Genomic DNA, 20,020 nt, shown 5'->3' with positions numbered 1-20,020 from the left:
ATTTGTAAATTTGTAAATTTATAATAATATATAATAATATTATAAATAAATTTATAATAAATTTATAAAAATTTTATTTACGACTTCTATTACGTGAAGGAAGAAGAAGTCAACTCTTGATGATCATATAATTAATATCTTAAAATGTAGGAAAATTATTATGCTGCGATGCGGACGAATCACAAGCAAAGACAAAGGGGCAATCCTACAGTATATTACACTACAGTGACAATCGCCGTAAGGCAATCACAAACAAGCTCGATAGGCCGTACGAACGCAGACACATCAACATCCATTAGTTGCAACAAGATGTATTGTTGCACCACGCCCTACAGCGTATACAGATACCATCGTCGAAATTTCTATTAACGTTCCTCCGGCTATTAATCCGATTTTACGTCACTCGGATACCATTTTACGTTTGTCGGACTTATTTAGATCAGTACACGAGGTTTTGTGAAAAGACAGGCAGATATCACGCTAATTTATTTGCGAAATCGTCGCGCGATGTCATCTGCGAAATTACGATGATGTAACGATATCTCGATACGATCCGAAAGAAACGGGTCGGACACAACGGGTTAGACATTACGATGCAAATTAGAGGAGACACTATTGCCAGGTAGCATTGCGTGCTGAATTAGTCTCTTGTACATCGCATCACCCTCACGAGCTCCTATCACTATCAGCTGCTCTACCACGCGGCGTATCAGAGGGTTTCGTGCCCTTCCTCGTGTGCAGATACTATCGCGGAAATTGCTCTTACCGTTTCTCCGGCTGCTAATCCAATTCCCATGCAACGTGAGCTTCCTCTCTGTGCTAGTCGTAAGTACTGTTCTACAACCAAAGCTTAGACGACTGATTCCAGATAAGAAGTTGACGACCGGCTTAGAATAGGAGAGTACGATGAGCTGATGGTTGTCGTCTCTGGTAGAGTCGCAGATGTTATGCGGGAGATTTTTACAATCAGGCACGAACGATTGTTCTCTAACAATAAGTAGCAAAGAGGTTGCGGTGTAAATTAATTGGAAAAAAATGTTATAGCCTTTTTTACGAAAAGATTTATATAACATTTATATGTGCAAATAAGAATTAATTTATAGCCGCCATTTATTTCATCATTGATCATAATATTAATCTTCGGGGAACATAAAAAATATTTTTATAGAAATGTATCATTTTGTAATTGTTTTAGCAATTACGTAAATTTTGATAATAATAAATTACTAATAATAAATTTATATATTGTATTGTATTATATATATATATCTTATATATAATATATCTTTTATTTTCATATTTCTTGTCTTTTTAAAAAATGTAAATATTAAAAGCAGGTATAATTACATATTTTACATAATTCAAATGCTGTTTGTTGAAATCGTCTTTGTCATGACTAATAATAAAAGTATTTCCCACCTTGAAGATGCATCAACGAACATTTTTGTCGTCGAGTGAAATATCCTTGCTCACTCTCGTGCGAAATACCGTCGCATCAAAATATGTTACTGCGAAATATATTCTACGGCAGATGTTTTTTCAGAGTTACGATAATACTATTACCGTAAAATATGAAAATTCACATATTCTGCAGTATTATCGTTTAAATTTGATAAAATCATCTGCATATAGTTTTATCGCTAGAAATAGCAACGGCGTTAATAACAATCTAATGTCCTGAGATAAGAGGACTATTTTATATATTATAGAAAATAGTCTCCCTTGTTCGCTTGCGGTGCGCTGAAACTTTCACATACAATAAGCACCAATCATGGCGGATCAATATTGCGCGGAAACCTTTCAGTACGGAACATTATCGCCCCGCAGAACAAAATCTTACCTCGATGGATATTCGAGAGGGATCGGCCTTCTTCAGTTTACCCATATAATAGCGTTTCTGCACAGGGTATCTAATTTCCGTCATCACATGCAAGATGCCGTTTCTTTACTTTGTATACATAGTCTTTACATTAGGACGAACCATACACGTTCTCTCTCCTTCGTGCATTTAATCATGATATAGTACCTCCAAGATATATGCATTTATCTCGCGATTTTCGTTTTCTCATTTTGAAAGATTTAATGTTCTCAACTCCCGGATGTTAAGTCTTTTTAATTAAAAACTGTACGCGACAAATATTCTAAACTTTTAAGATAACTTCCGTTCTATATCAAAATTATATCGCCCTATAATTAAAATAGAAGTAAAAAAAAGTTTACAATTAATAATTGTGAAAAAAAATTCCAAAAATTATCTGAGAATTTTACAATAGTAATTTTCTTGTTCAATTTTAAATTTTTATTATGGTTCTGTGCAAATTCCAATTTTTATCTACGATTTTTTATTTTATGAAATAAATGAATTATCAGTGTTATTTGTTCTTTTTTTTTCGTACTTAATTTTAGAATGCATTGACATGCATTTTTAAATTAATATTTTTTTACTTACGTCGCTCAAAGGCTACATGGCTGACACATTGTCAGCTTGTTCCATGGTCTTTGCATTGCAAGGTCTGAGTATGAAAGTAATACTGTTGTGACATTCAGATTCATCACACGCGTGTTAAATTTTCACACGACGGTCACGCACTTTTAAAGCGTACTCAAGTCCTTCTGTTCTGTGAATTGATTAATATAGCTTCACCGATTCAGCAATGAATCAGAAACTTTTTTTTTCATTTGAAAATAAAATAAACTTCCTTAAGTAATATATTTTATTATAGAACATTACAAATTGAAATTTCTACTTGCTAATTTATTTGTTCAAATATATTTGTACAAATATTCCGCAATTTCTATTATTATTTGTCAATGATTTTAAGTGATTATTAGCTACTTATTTTAAATAATAAATATATTTTAAGAACAAAGAAATTATTAGATAAAAATGATTAAAAATGTTCTTAACTTTAAGTAAATCTAATAAAAAGCACTATATGTAAAAAACCAAACGTACAAAATTGTTGATGATTGATAAATACGTAATTACGCAAGTGCATGTAATTTGAAGATTCTAATCGTATTAATTGTTTGAATTAGACAAAAGCATCAATAACTAACGTTCGAGATTGCGAGGAAAACTCGAGGTGAAGGTCTAGGGTACGCATCGGCTTGCGGCTACGAACCCGGACTTATAATAGATGCACATGGCGTATTGCCAACGGCGAGGCGCCACAATATTGCCGCTTAGTCACCTCGGACTACGCTTTGTCCGCAACGCTGTCGCGCGTCTCGACGACGATGCAATAAATATTAGAACCCGCCGCGGAAAATCTGAATATTTATGAGAGAATTCGGTAGGACGTCGCACTTTCCGCGCGTGCAAGGAAATAAATAAGTTATCTTGTCGCGCGCGCATACTCCTTCGTTAAGTGTTGACTTCCAGCTTGGTCCCGTCTGTCTCGTGCAGTGAGATTTTAAACCCAACATTTTTTAAGACAAAGACGTAGATAATACGTTAAGAAAATATAAAAAGAACAATTATTTTTATAATATGATAATTTTCTATTTTAATTGCCAATGATATACAATCATTTTTATTTAAAAAATCGTCCTTTTTTATTTTATATTTTAAATCTACTTTATATTTTAAACGCATACTTTATTTTATATTTTAAAAATGTAACGTAATCTACTCTTTGTAATTGCTACTGTAGAAAATATTTAAATACTTTATAGAAATATTTAAATATTTTATAATCTAATAGACAAGAATAGAATGATTTTTGCGTTATTTTAAAAATGTAAATATATTAGATCGAGGGGGAAAAAACAATCCGGATTTTTTGTCATAAATTTTTGTTAAAATAAAATGTTTATAAAATAAAGAAGTTATCAACCTATTATGAAGATCATCTTACAGCATGACGCTTCGATTACAATTCTATCGCTTCATGCACTGTGAAAACCCTGATGGACTTGCAGTGAGAAGTTCTCCGGCAGCCTACTCATATTTCGCTATCGGACTATCATCCGTTTCATTCCATGCAACACAGCTTGAACGGAAAGTTTTTTCGAAATAAATCTGAAATAAAGAATTAGATTAATATTTTTGCCATCAAACAGCCAATCTTTTATTGCCGTGGAATCCAATTTTTATCAGAAAAAGTAGATTTAAACAACAATTATTTTAATTGAAGGTAATTTAAAAAAATTTAAGAATTTTGAAAAAGCCCAGATTGTATATATTTTCCCTCTACTTTAATATAAAAAATATTGTTGTCTTTGTTAATAATATTGTAGTTGTACACGTGCGGTTATTCTAAATACATCGTACTTTTACTGATTGTTTGTGTTGTCAGGGTCTTCTTAATAGGCTGGACAAGCATAGAAACTTACATGTTAAACTGTGATACAAACTGCATATAAGCTGCTTATAAGATTCATCGTATATGGTGTGCTCCAATATCGCGCGGCTAAGTCTCTTAGCGTAGTCTGTAACTATCTCGACCCAAGGAAACTTCTGTGTGTATTAGAGTCTTATATATTACTATGTCCGCTCCTCTTGTCTTTTCTCATATAATGCTCTTACATCTGAACTAAAATAACGTTATATAAGCGTAAGAGAAGAGTATGAAGATATTAATTTAAACGCGCGAATTTTAATGAAAATAATTTAGTCCGATAACAATCTTTTAAAATCCGATCTCTTTATTTAAAAATTTTGTCAGAAAACACAGCGTTTCATATTTCTGACGAAACTCAAAATACCGAGTAGCTAAAATCCAAATAATGAAGAGCTAAATTTAACTCACTTTTAAGTGATTGTCTAATAGAGTTTTCATTGCAATATAGAAAATTAAATATGTCTTTAGAGGAAGTTAAGTTAATTAAATGATATTTTATTACTTAGAAACACTTTAAGATATCGTAATCTTTCACACTCTCCGTTTACCTGCACCTGATTAGATTTGTCTTGAATTACGTTTTTGTTCGACGAATAAAAGCAAATTCGCAGGTAGAATTCCAAGAACGGCTAAAGCTATTTCATAGAATCGCTTTTCAAGGTCCTGATTGAATATTTCTAAAAATGCTTTTCTCTTTTTCTAGTGTTTCGCTTTCACGATGTCGTCATTCACGCGTATAAAAGCAAATGATTCACGCTTGGTAGTAATTATAAGAAAAGGTGCAACGAGAAAGGCAGAGAGAGAGAGAGAGAGAGAGAGAGAGAACGAGATCTCTCGCGACGAATTGCAAGTCAAACAACTAATTGGCAAACGGTCCACGAGTTGTGCATACAGCCAGGAGAATATCGGTCGGCGCCAGACAATTAGCTTAGTAAATTCCACGAAGAAGTTCTTCGCCAGGACGCACGACGCGAGAAACTGTCGGGGAAGGGCCGAGCGGGGGACGACGTCGGCGCGACCGAGTTAACTTTAATTGCCCGGTTGGCCACGTAATAAATGACACTGCAGATGCCGCGGCGAGAAATTATTTCGGCCTCGGTCTCCGGCAGGCAGACGATTTTGGGCGTGAAGACCCTACGGAATCCGCGCTATCGACGAACCTGCCAATTAGTTCACGTCCAGGTGCATAATCCGTCACCACGTCATTCCCGAAAATCCAGAAGAACTTCTTTCGGCGCGATTTATCATGGGAATAAAATGGAGAACCTATAATGAGAATTACGAAGTGGCGTCTAACAATGAATAGAGTCACTCGATGCCCGTGATTCAGTGAAAAGCAGCGAAAGCAGAATTTCCGAAAGGGACAATAAGAATATGACTTCTTATCTCTCCTCCTGTTATATAGTATTTTGGATCAAATGTCGCTTATATGATACGAAGAAATACACGTCACTTTAATTCTAAGCCACAGTAAAATTACGGCATTATTTTCGCAGACGAAGCATTAGTTGCACTACAGTTTTTATATTCTGCGTCAGCTGCGCTCTCATCTCATCTCGTTTTTTCTTACTATCCTTTCGTAGAATTATTATAATTCCTCCTAGGGCAGTCTGTTCCGCTGAATCACGGTGGAACCAATCAGAATCGATGGATGTTGCGACTCTTGTTAGAGACTGTCTAGAATTAAGTTCTCGGGTTCTCCATTTCCGGTCGGAGCTTTCAGTGCTCGCTTTCTTCTCGTTTTTCATATTTTCCTTATCCATCGTAATTTTATTTACGGCGGAACGAAACTGCATCACTTGCCGGTGTGTCAGCGCGCACTTCCTGTAGCACTCGCCGAGCAAATTATTGCGGCCGACTTGAAAAACTCGTCGCGCGTAAACTCTCTTTTTTGACTTTTTTCACGACATATAAATGCACTTCAATTATTTTTCTTTTCTTTTTTTTTTACGTTACTTCAAAGATCGTGCAATGAAAAATACACAGAACAGTCTTTATTAAAAATGCGCAGAATACTTTCTCACCAATTAAATATTTTATTATACTCTGTCTTTATATAAAATAAATTAAATGCTAATTTAATGATTTTAAGTTGAAAATTTTTATATCAGAAAAGTTTAGGTTTATTTTAAAAAATTCTATTTATAATTTTATGCGTTTTAAAATACTGAAAAGAAGAATCGGATTAAAAATCGAAACTCATACAAAATAAATGTCAAAGTACACACACGGCATATAAAATGATAAATAATATTTCATATTAAATTCTGACAGATTATATATTATCTAAACTGGGACTTAGGTTATTCGTATAAAGAGAAAGTTTAATGTTTTCTTTATAAAAATTCTTCTTAAAATTTTTTAATTACAAATTACGTGTTGCAAAATAATTTAATGGTACAAAATATTATCGCACGTCTTGTTAACAATTAATCTTTGTAATCTTATTTTCCAAGTTTTTGATACTCAATGCTGTTTATGTAATAGTGCGATTATAAAATTTTCCAAGCACCGTCTCTCGCTTTTGCTCTGAAGTTCTTTTTAAATCTCGGTTAAACCCGCGTTGTGTGTGTTACGTTTAGCGTGTCACACATATCAGTTCAAACGTATTAAATGTCCTTGCATGTCCATGCGGAGATCTCATTGTACAATCAAATTACTGTCTTACTCTCGTACTTTTTACGTAACCAGAAGTACTTGCATGCGGGCGTACGTTGACATAAATCTGGTTTGCTAACAAGATTGCGGCTCGTTACACTGATTTTTTTTTCATACTGATTTCGTATAGATGCATGCGAGAACGGCGCGAGAATGTTTTAGCGTTCTGAATAATTACGTTTTCATTGAACTCAATAATTCCTCATTAGCATGAACGTTATTAGAGATGCTTTATGTCGGACACAATTCACGTCATGGATAATGCAGTATTCATATCCACTCGTTTATCACGTAACGTATACATATATGGATAAATAATCAAATGAACGCGCGAATTGTAATCTATTTTAATTCTGGCCGATAATCACGGCAATTATTTTTTGTGTAAAATATAGCACATTGCCATATGTAAAGTAAATTCGATAATGTAGCATAACGACATTATACAAACGCAGTTCATATTGCTTATTTAGAAATTATCCATCGTTATAATCTGTCAAGATATTATTTAATTTCTTTCTTAATGAAGACACAAAATGATACAAAATGTACCGGCACTTTTATCTTCAAATGATTCAGCTCGAATTTTCGTCATCCATGATTGCACGCTTTATCAACGATAATTTTTTACATTCATATAATCGCTCTTTCTCTAAGTGATTAAGAACAAAGGGCGCGACTCAGCTTTTTCCGGCATTTCATCAGTTCGATCATCTCTCTTTCCTTCGTCACAAATGCAAGTAAGATCCCAACTTCTCTTCTCTTTCTCTTCCTGTCTCTTTCTCTTTCTCTTCCATTCGCGATCCGCTTTTACGTTTCGGCGTTTTTCCTTATCCCACTCTCGGAACAAGGAACGCTTAAAGCACTTTCATAGGGAGACGACTAATTAGAGCGATTTAGCGTCCGTCGACGGCGTTTATTTGGAATGCAAATGCCATCGTGAGACCGACCGACCAACCTCCACCTCCTCCGTTTTTTTCACTCTTTCTGCTCTCTCATGTCGTATCGCCGACTGATAAATGCCCGGTGAATTTTATCACGATGCCGGTTACCGCGCCTTGTCCAAGAATGAAAATTGAAAAGGTTGAGAGAGCACGCCATTTGTACTTAGTGATTATCTCATATCTTTCTGTTCGTACGATCTCTCGCAGAGATGTGCCAGAAAAAAAGAACGACGGAATTATAATATTTTACTATGAAGGAATTGTTTGTTTTTATTATTTTGCCAATTTAAATTTTTTGAATAATAATTTACAATTTTTATTTAAATTTATTGACTAGAATGAAACAAAGTTTTTTCAACAAAAATATAATTGAAATCCATTTTCTAATTTGTTTAATTTTTATTATTAATTAAATTTCCAATTTTATAAATCTTTTAAAGTAACGTTTCTTGAAAATTATATACAGAATTAACTCAAATAGACACTCAAAGAAACGTTACTTATCCTATTTCTGTATTTCTTTCTTTCATTTTCAGGATTTCTTTTAAGAAAAATTTAATTTATCGAATTTTAAAACTTTATTTTATTTCTATTTTTTAATTCCAATGTAGAAAATAATAAATAAAGTCAAAGAAAAAAATTAATTCTTTTAATGTTCTATCAGATTTCTCACAATTGGAAATTAAACTTAATTAACCACGAATCAAAAGGCAAATTTAATTAAAACAGTCGCAATTTAATTACGTTTGATCCGATTATAACGCGCTTCTAAAATACACACGAAGAATGTAAACAGTAATACGATAAATACATCTTGCAACCATAAAATTCTGTATGTACAATTATGCTTTTCTGCTCATTCGCAAATAGCCGCTCATGGGAAGCTTTTTTCTTCATAACAGGAAATATCACTTTTAGTCGTAATTACGGCAGTAAAACAACTTGGACGTTTCTTGCACTTTCATACTATGAAGCGTGCATCGCATTGAATAATGTTCATGAATGAATATGTATGTGTTAGTTGAATTTACGTCGCATGGAAATGAAAATCTTACAATGTTCGCTATTTCATTATATTGATTATAATTTTCCACTAAATATTATTTGTCGCAAGTAAATTACTATTAATATGACAGCAAATTATTCAAAAGCTAAACGATCGGAAATGATATCGATAATTAAAACTATCTTACACCGTTAACATTAGTTTATAAATTAAATATAGCAATTATTATCTGAATAATCCTTGTATGCGAATAACGAACGGTGAACGAATAATGTAAATCTTAATTTAATTGTGTGTGTTTTTGTTTTGATTTCAGAAAATATGTGTCTTCCAAAAGTCCCTCGAGGATCTCTCCTCGCGGATGGCCGCGGCCGAGGCGATCCAGAGTGGCTGGCAGAATCCAAACGACGCCAACGAAGCGACGGAGATGCTCGAACAGTTGCAAAAATTCGGCGAACGACTGGTACCAATCCAAAGGAACATCGAAGATGCGAACGACCAGGCAAGCGTCTTCGCATCGAGCAGTGTCATCGTTTCTCATGCTTTATTGGCGAAACTCGAAGATCTGAACACCAGGTACTTAACATACTTGACGACCGCGTAAAAATTTATCGTGCAACTTCTGATTGAGTTTTAGACAAAACTCGTACATCAGCAATGTACACGATGTCACAGAATCATTTAATGACGTATCCTCCAAGCAATTTGGCATTAAAATTTTTCAAATGTTACAATTTCCTCTGAATAATAACGAATTCTGTGGAAATATACAAACAAAATATTTTCTTTACGATCATCCGTTTGAAACGTTCTCGGTCTTACGTTGCTTTATACAAGTATCAGGATAGAGACTTTAAAATTCGCCCGGCACTGTAGGGCTTATTTTTACAGCTTGCCATGCGACAGGTTTTGAATTCAGGACGCAGCGACGTTAACTTTTTCGTGTGTTTTCGTAGGTGGAAGGTGCTGCAAGTCGCGGTTGACGAGCGTTACAAGTTGCTAAGCGGATTCGGGAAGGATGGCAGCACTCCGGGTAGTCAGGCTTTCCTCGCGAGCAGCGTAGAACCACCATGGGAGAGAGCCCTCACACCCGCCAAAGTGCCTTACTATATCAAGTAATCGATCTTCCTTGCACCATCCGCACGGTCGCCTCGATTTTCCCAAACCGTACGACACGGTTATTCCTGAGGCGATCGAGAGCTTTTACTAACGTGGTCTAGTCTTATACTATACTATATATATATACACGAAAGGAATATTCGTATATTTATTAAAGAATAAATTGATTCAAATAAGTCTAATAAACTCGAATATCTAAGAAAATATTCCATATTTATTAGTATTTATTTTGAATGTCTAAATAACAACAAATAACTAATTAATTCGAACATTAAAAAAAAATTTTTATAATAAGTTAAATTACTATGTGTATTATATATAAAACGTAACTTAAATATATGTCGAAATATTTTTTCAATTTGACCAATGTGTTAAAATGTTAGATTATTGCTTTATTCTATTTGTATATTATATTTCTTCATGCATACATATAGAGTTAAGTTTATCGATTTAAATTTCAAATTTATTACAGCCATCAATTGGAGACTACGCATTGGGATCACCCGAAAATGATAGAACTGATGTCTTCACTCGCAGACTTAAACGAAGTTCGCTTTTCCGCATATCGAACCGCTATGAAATTGCGTACCGTTCAGAAGCGACTGTGTCGTGAGTATTTTTGATGATTATTGATCAAAATTATCTGATGTTTTATTGCTACCTCATTGTTGCTATTTTATTATTATACAAACTGATCGATATCGTGAGAACTTCTTTGTTGATCTATTACTTAACACCATGCAATATTTTGAAAGTGAAAAAAAATACGGAGTGAATAACTGTTCCATATTTTGACTTAATTGTTTTTAGTGGACATGTTGAGCCTTTCCACCGCATTAGAACAATTCGATTCACACGGACTTCGGGCACAGAATGACAAACTGATCGACATCCCCGATATGGTAACAGTACTGACATCGCTATACGAAGTAATAGCAGCAGACAATCCAGCGCAGGTGTCCGTACCGCTATGCATTGACCTAGCCATTAACTGGCTGCTCAATGTATACGATAGGTATTCTAAGTGAATACATTTTATATCTATTAAACTGTCGACATCTTTCTATCTTTTATTATTCATATTTGGCTCACATTTTATATACATTTACATTTTTTTATATATTTAGTTTAAAAAATTATCCAATTTTTAAATTACTTTATTTTCAAAACATTATACTTAGCGTTATCCAATTTTTAAATTATTTTATTCTCAAAACATTATACTTAGCATTATCACGGCAAACTGTTATTATAATATTTCTTTGTTACAATTTTCAGTCAACGAACCGGCCAAATTCGAGTACTTTCATTCAAAGTCGGTTTGGTTTTATTATGCAAGGGACACTTAGAGGAAAAGTACAGATGTGAGTAACACGAAGAGATTTTCCCCTGATGAGTCAATTAAACGTTATGTTTAACTATATCTAATGGAGATTTTGAAAATATTATTTTCAGATCTATTCCGTTTGATTGCGGATCCCAATAGACTGGTAGATCAACGAAAATTGGGTCTTCTATTACACGATTGCATACAAGTGCCGAGGCAATTGGGCGAAGTTGCAGCATTCGGTGGCTCGAATATTGAGCCCAGTGTTCGCAGTTGTTTCGAGAAGGCGGGAAAAGATAAGAACGAAATAGAAGCCGTGCACTTTTTGAGTTGGCTGCAACAGGAACCACAGAGTATGGTCTGGCTGCCGGTATTGCATAGACTATCCGCAGCGGAGACTGCTAAACACCAAGCCAAATGCAATATATGCAAGGAGTATCCTATTATAGGATTCAGGTGAGATTACATTTGATTAAAAAAATCGATATGTGTTTTATATACATATATGTATATATATTTTTTTTTTCAAAATGTGTATTGAAAAAAATATCTATATTTTAGATACCGTTGCTTAAAATGCTTCAACTTTGACATGTGTCAGAACTGTTTCTTCTCAGGACGCAAAGCAAAGAACCATAAGCTAACGCATCCGATGCAAGAATATTGCACGGCGGTAAGACGTCTATCTTTACTTTTTTAAGTGTCATTAAAGAAAACGATTTTTATAAGTATTTGAAACGACGCGTTTGTTACTTTACAGACAACCTCCGGTGAAGATGTACGGGACTTCACGCGAGCGTTGCGCAACAAATTCAAGTCTAAACGATACTTCAAAAAACATCCCAGAGTTGGCTATTTGCCTGTGCAAACTGTCCTGGAAGGAGATGCGTTGGAGAGCCCGGCGCCATCGCCCCAACACAGTTCACTTAGTCAAGACATGCACTCCCGTTTAGAAATGTACGCCTCTCGACTCGCCGAAGTCGAGTTGTCGCGTACAAGAAGTAACTCCACGCCGGACAGCGACGATGAACATCAATTGATAGCACATTACTGTCAGAGTTTGAACGGTGGCGACAATATTAATGTACCCAGAAGTCCAGTCCAAGTCATGGCCGCGATAGACGCCGAGCAGAGGGAAGAACTTGAAGCGATGATACGTGAATTGGAAGAGGAGAATGCAACATTGCAAGCAGAGTATGAAAGATTACGCTCGAAGCAAACTCCAGGTTCAACGCCAGAGGATGGTCACAGTACTAGACAGCCTGATTGCGATATGATTGCAGAAGCTAAGCTGCTAAGGCAGCATAAAGGAAGATTAGAAGCACGCATGCAATTACTCGAGGACCACAATCGCCAATTGGAGGCGCAACTGCAGAGACTTAGACAGCTTCTAGATGAAGTATGCCCAAGAATGTGACGTTTTAATATTTATCTATTATTTTTATTATATATTTATTATATATTTATCTATTATCTCAATAATTAAAAAAAAATTTTTTTAATCTAATTTTTTTTTTTTTTAGCCAAACGCTTCTTCACCATCAAAAACCGGAACTTTACAAACCCGAAGTGTAACGGCATCACAATTAGCAACTGACTCTCCAGCAAAAATGAATGGCCATTATCATGATTCTCCAGGTATATTCTAATTTAACAAACAGCTTTAATTTTAATAAAAAACTAAATAATTGTGATTCTTGGGAAGTAAATAAATGATAATATCTAAAGCGATACACTAGGTATCTCAATTAGGAATCACTATTAATGCATTTAATCAATCGAACTGTAATAACCGTCATACACATTTGTAACTCATAACAGCCAAATCTAATGCCTTTCTATTAGAATTACACTAACTACATATTGATACAATAGGGATTCAATAATTTTAATTATAAATATAACTATGCGTATGAGCTAACGATACATTTTATCCGCTTAAATTAGTTTTTACACGTCAAGATTTTATCTTCTTCAATATAATAAATAACATTTAACAAATTAATAAAATTGCAAAAGAAATTAGCTACAAAATTCAGTGATTTGAAATATTACATTATAAATCTTTTATTTTATTATAAAGTAAGATTATAAAGAATCCCTATTGTTTACATCTGTATATACATATTTAATCAGACGCCGTGGAAACTAGATAAGCTTATTGCTATTGGGTATACGGATATAGGTGGAGGAAGCTCAAACGAGGGCAGAGTCGGCAGTTTAGAGAGGCCACCACCGCCGCCGCATTCTCACAGCGTTACCCACAATGTGGGTAATTTGTTGCACATGGCAGGTTCGTTTAATTTATGTAAATTGGATCGTATGTCAATTATGTAGTATAATTAATCTATAATGTGCCCAACCTTCATAATGCACGTGACATTTCTGCTTAACATAATAAAAATAACGTTGCCTTCCTGTTTTCACGCTACAGAATGGATGTAAGGTGAGATCATTGTGCTTCTCCCTGGGAACTAAAAATCGCCTAAATACATATAATCGCCTCGATGTCGAATTACTTAATACGCAACGGATGATATTATCGACAATCTAACGATCATGAATACAATCTTTAGTGTTGATCGCGTTTTCATATATGCCCAAACTCATCTTCTCGACTCGTCCCACGCTTATCTCTTCTTTTCTGTGTATCTCTTCTATATAATTAACATATGCATATTAATTGTCTAATTAATTAATTATAAAATTAATTATAAAATATTTTGAGTTTGCCAACACAATGTTCTGAATCACAGGAGCAACAACAAAGAAATAGATGGGCGCTGAAGACCTTTTCTCTTTATTTCAGGAGACTTAGGAAAAGCTGTGGGCGAATTGGTAACAGTCATGACGGAGGACACGTCGAAGACGAACGGTCAACGGGCGCCGCCGCCGGCTTTTAAATAACAATTGTATCGCGACGTTTGCCCCGGCCAGAAGCTATAAGTCGGCTAGATCGACGCTAAATCCATTCGACACGTTGCAAACGTTTAATCGTAATTATCGACCAATAACAAGTCTGGCTCTAAACGCATATCAGAGACGAATACATGGTATATCTGCCGCGCAAATGCAGGGTCAGGGGACTCGCCTCTCATGGTGGTTTTGGGTATTTTATAAGTTTTGATATACGTCGTTGTATAGCTGAATTATATCGATAAGATGATTATGGTTTGGCTTTTGGTAGTCCCCTGAGAGTAACTTTACTACATATTGACACGTCATATCATGAAAACTAATCATAATGAAAAATCAATTGTTATGCTTGCTAGCTAAACTATACAAACGAATAAGAGATATAATGAGTATAAAAAATACACTGAAGAAAATATCATTAACAATGCATGCAAAAGCAATGTATCAAATCACATAATCTATTATAGAACGTAGCTTATATTTACATACCCATTCTGTTCACTGCCACGGGCTCTTCCTCGACGTAACTTACACAATGTACATGTTGCGATTCTAGATGATGACACGTAATGGAAAATAGACAGTATCCATATCCGATCTTCTTGTATTCAGCGCTCTTGAATTTTACAAATCGATAATCACGAGGCAAAGAGAATCTTTTATAATAAAACAGAGCGACAAGCATTACGAGTTTTCAAGTTTATTTTTTATCCAGTTACATGATTTTTTCAGATTTTCTAAATGAATTTAAACGGCAATGTCTATTATTTTTTAATATCTGCCGGATGTTATTATATCTAAGAATATGATAAGTAACTAATCGATAAACTGTAGACTGTATTCTGATATGTAATAAAGTTGTCTAGAAAATACATTCACCGCGATAAAATGTGAGCTCGCCATGGTTTTGTTATTAAGTGATTAATCTGCGATATCTGCTTCCTCGAGCGAATGATTTTTTTATTTTGAATGAATTAAATGCGCAGCATATTGTTTTTTCTTTTACACATATCACACACGGATGCCATATGTTAATAGTACTATTATATCACTTCTGATGAGGTTGCTATTTGCGAAATGTAAAAAACATATCTACGAAAGAAATTATCATATTTTACCAATTCGATAAACATTGCGAACAAATGTTATGAATTGTTATTCACCGTCGTTAGGTCACAAGAACATTGATTTCACCTGACAGAGTGTAAAACTACCGAATATGTTTCCAAACTCCGTCTGTAGTTTGTTGAAAGATTGTTGGTTTTGCGATTTCATACATTAAAATATAACGCATTAAAATTTAGAGGATTAGGTATATAAAAATAAAGTTATATACTGCGTACAACATCAAACAGGTAACTACGTTACTTGTAATATATTGTAATATGACTGAAATGATATGGGACAAAATGCTTAAATAAAAATAATATAAATATAAATCTTTCCTGTATATTTTTTCCTCCAAATATATACGACTGTTTTTTATAAGTTCAATTGAATGTTTTAATTACTTATTAATATAATGAATCTTGAATATTATAATTAAACGTTATCGGAATTTACTATTGTAAACTAATGTTCAGAAAGATAAGCATTCATAATCGTCTGTATAAATTGAGTTTTTAAATAATTTATACACTTTCTTACTTATATTAATTAATTATCCTCATAGATATATTTTCTGTATTTATTTTAACTATCCGAATTGTTGCAGAAAAAAATAATACAAAAATATAGTTTAATTCAAAAAGAAATAAATTATTTGCAAATATTCATATAATATTTTTCAGATGAAATAAAAAAAAGTAAATTAAATAAAATAATTAACTTATATTATATTGTTTAAAATATATTTTGCACACATTGATCTATAACTAAGGAGGAAGGGTAAGGAAGAGGGTCAATAAGGCTGTTTTTTAGCCCTTACGAATTTTTATTAGATAATTTTTTTGTACTGTATGATTATTAGAATTGTCAAAAATAATTATTAAATTCGAAAAACCTCAATTCATAAAGTCTTAATTAATTATTCATCTAGATGTATCACATTGTAATACATAATACCTAAGCTCTTCTTCATGACTAATAAGCGAATTAATAAAGTATTTAATAAATGAATTAATAAGTAAATTAATAAAGTATTTTTATTTATTATATTGCTCTGCCATCTTAATGTTATTTTACACTATCTATTGTTTCTAAGATAATGATAAATACAGCTCATATAATGAAAAAAATGAATTTTTTAAATTACTTTTAACATATGGATACTATTAGTACCTATTAAAAGATGAAACTCAAATAGGTGATCACTATTAGTTGCCTATAGGACTTAAAATCTCTACACTGCGTCGAACAAAGTTGCGATTATTTTGTACAGGTTTTCTTATTTAAAAAATTTAAAAAAAAATATTTAAAAATTTAAAAAATGCGGAATAGAATATTAAATAATTAAAAAATAAAAATAAAATATAAGTTAAATATTAAAAAATTAAAACAATAAAAGTAAAATATAAATAAATGTTAAATTTTAAATTCATAAAGGCCGAATTAATATTCGGATACAGCTAGATTTTCAACTAATACCATTTTTATTTCAATTACAGTATTATTATATAACTTTTTGTATATATAATAAAATAAATTATAAACATATTTAATAAATGTCTGAAGTTAAAAGCTTATTGTATTAATAAGGCAGTGAATTAAATATAGGTCAACATGAAAACAAAATTCTCGGTCAGAGCATCTCTACATGGTACAAGGACGTTACTTGAACTGGTATTTATTCGATCCGGTTTTGATCATCCTTCGAAGGAAATCGTAAGTGAACCGGTAAGCAAAAAAAAGCACACCACAAATGCGGACTTGACTCAGTTCCAGCACGCGTAACAATTTTATTCATAGGATTATTTAAAACAAAAATTTACTTTATTTTAAGTAATCTTTATGCATTTGAAAGAATGATTTTTGTGCAAAATTTTAAGTATAATAAATAATATATTGTATATTATAATAAACGTAAAAAAAAATATTATTCTTCACATAATAATAATATATTATTCCCATACATAATAAATTTTATAAATTATTTTGAAATATTAGATATACCTATAATTATTTTAAATTAATTAAAAAAGGAATATAATATAATCTTTTAAGAACAGCAAAGTATTTTAGCATTCTGTCGCATAAAATTGTATAAAATGTCTGATAGTTTGAATTTTGTTAATACCATCAGGAAGGCAAGGATTAGGTATGAAAAAACTCTAAAAATTAATATATAATTCTTGAATATAGCACGGCAATGCAATGCCATTTTAAATGCAAAGAATAATCACATAATGTATGTAGATAAGTTATTGGTTTATTTCCTCTATAATTGTAATAATAGCATCAGATAATGTCTTAATGGATTTTTAATTTTAGCATCTCGTATATCAAATGCAAACGTTAGGTATTATTTTGTTCACATCACTAATTTAACCGCAAAATTCTTTAAAAAGTACGGTTCAGGCCTTTGCCCTTTCTTTGCGTGCGACTATCGCGAATCGCGTGAGCACACTTGCGGAATGCTTGTGTAAATGCTGCTCGTATTGCAAGAAATACTTAGAATCACAATATTCTTGCTATACTTCACTACTTATAATGTACATGACCGTGACCATCGCATTGCATTGCTTATACATTATTTCAACAACATAACGCACAGGAGTCGAACATCTTTGAAGGAGATTACTGAAAGAGGTTTACACATCTTTTTACACAATTGTCGAGATCTAAAAAAAACTATCACAAGATTCTCTGCTGAGTATTTCACGAAATATCTGATCGCGGAATTACAAGCGAAATATGAGTTAAGTTATCTTCCATTCACTCATTACATTAAATTTTTTATTATTTTATTACTCATACACATAATATATAACTTTCTTTTACAGAAAGTAAATATATTAATAATTTTCTCACAAGCTTATATGAACAAATTGGAAGAAATACTTTACTTTTAATAGATCTTTATGTGAAAGCAGAATATACCGTCGAAGTTGTATCTTGTGACACGTACGTATATTTACTGAAGTTCCAATGCAGTCGATTGAGTCATCAATACGTGACATATGTATCAATGCGCGTAAACAGAAATTTAGTGCATACTGTCCGAAGGTCGATCGTAATCGTTTTAAAATATGGTATACGTTTATTCAATATCAAACTAAACGACCAAACATAACAGTTACGTTCACGTAATCAATGATCTAAATATAACATAGACGATGACATTGTACGTGCTTGTCTTTATACTGAAAAGGATGTTAAACTTACATGTTTATTGTGGTGACGCATGGCTCCTTGTGAAAATGATTAATTTATAATCAACAGATTCGAGCTCAACTGTTCCCACATATATCTCATTTTTATAAGACGAAAGATTGATTTCAAAGATTCTAGATTATTTTAGAACTGTATAATTATATAAGCCTAAAGATCTAAACGAAGATTGCAGAAATCTTGAGGCTATCTTAGGCCTAAATTAATTCTGATTATAATACACAAATATTTGAATCCATCTAAATCTATGAAAAAAATAATGAGGTAGATGATAAATTAATATAAAGAAAACACACTATAAAGAACAGAATTAATATCTATTAAAGAAATGTATTTTTTTTTACATTAATTGATTTATTTCATTATTTTTTTCATCTTATTTGTTCATAAAAGTATTAAGATATAATTATTTAAAAATTAATGGTTTACAAAATATTTAATATTTCATGTTAATATGTGCCAAAATAAGATATAAAATATCTAAACCATTGATTTTTTATATCTCTCTCTATTTTAATATTTTTATATGCAGAATAATTGAAGGAATTATATTATTAAAAAAGAATCACATAATCCTATTTTTAAAAAGTGAAGATGACCTTCATATCTTTTTGACGTCTCTAAAAAACAACAACATGACCAAAATACATCCCCCTCGAAATCGTTTCCTTTTCAACTAAAAACGTTTTTCGTGTTTTATGTATTTTTTTAAATATTTGCCTAGGACAATTAAAATGGAACATTCTAGATATATATAGTTCTACCAACACATATATATTGGTTGGCAATTAAAAATTACTATAATTATAGTTATTATTATCACAAAAATAGTTACTATAAATAATAATGTTAAATATTTTTGGAATAATCATATAATTATTAAAAACAAAACTAAATTAATCATTTTAATTTAAACAATTTTTATGGTAATAATAATTAGTCATACTTATTATAAGTTATAACTTATAGTCATTTTTGGTTGCTAACTATATTTGTTAATAGATATAATTATTATTATAAATATATATTATAGCAGTAATAATACTAATAATCATATATATATAATTATAATAATATGTATTATATAGTTACATATACCAATAATTTTTTCTCTCACAATTAGTAAAGGTGGGCAAGATTGAGCAGTTTCATAAAGCTCGGTTCACAACATTGGCCTAGTGGGAGGCCCAGAAGAAACTTTTTAGATCTAAATGATGTATAGGGACTAATATAGTCTCATCTGCTCCCCACAACTATTATTATTATTACGATTATATATTTATCATTTTTTATGAGTAACTATCCTAGTGAAAAATATAAAAAAGCTCATCAGAGCCTACATCAGCTATTCGGATGCACAAAAATTCTTTATTTT

General features: G+C 32.3%; 1 protein-coding gene across 9 annotated transcripts in view; it reads left to right on the top strand.

Moving 5' to 3' along the window:
• Nucleotides 1-14,354, top strand: part of LOC108753686 (dystrophin, isoforms A/C/F/G/H) — a 456,309-nt gene extending 441,955 nt beyond the window's left edge. For 6 of the 9 annotated variants that reach the window (XM_018495515.1, XM_018495513.1, XM_018495512.1 and 3 more), the window contains 11 exons: nt 9,271-9,530; nt 9,911-10,069; nt 10,546-10,682; nt 10,884-11,097; nt 11,352-11,437; nt 11,529-11,856; nt 11,962-12,073; nt 12,161-12,799; nt 12,924-13,038; nt 13,586-13,693; nt 14,210-14,354. In XM_018495515.1, coding sequence (XP_018351017.1) covers nt 9,271-9,530; nt 9,911-10,069; nt 10,546-10,682; nt 10,884-11,097; nt 11,352-11,437; nt 11,529-11,856; nt 11,962-12,073; nt 12,161-12,799; nt 12,924-13,038; nt 13,586-13,693; nt 14,210-14,307 — 2,256 coding nt within the window. In that variant the 3' untranslated portion in view covers nt 14,308-14,354. Of the gene's footprint in view, nt 1-9,270; nt 9,531-9,910; nt 10,070-10,545; nt 10,683-10,883; nt 11,098-11,351; nt 11,438-11,528; nt 11,857-11,961; nt 12,074-12,160; nt 12,800-12,923; nt 13,039-13,585; nt 13,694-13,834; nt 13,847-14,209 lie in introns of all 9 variants that reach the window. The other 3 variants (XM_018495517.1, XM_018495514.1, XM_018495518.1) reach the window with 3 other exon arrangements.
• The last annotated feature ends 5,666 nt before the right edge of the window (nt 14,355-20,020 follow it).

This window comes from Trachymyrmex septentrionalis, unplaced genomic scaffold (assembly GCF_001594115.1).
Source record: "Trachymyrmex septentrionalis isolate Tsep2-gDNA-1 unplaced genomic scaffold, Tsep1.0 scaffold70, whole genome shotgun sequence".
In the NCBI taxonomy this organism is placed as follows: Eukaryota; Metazoa; Arthropoda; class Insecta; order Hymenoptera; family Formicidae; genus Trachymyrmex; species Trachymyrmex septentrionalis.
This window is presented reverse-complemented; position numbering and strand designations above follow the sequence as displayed.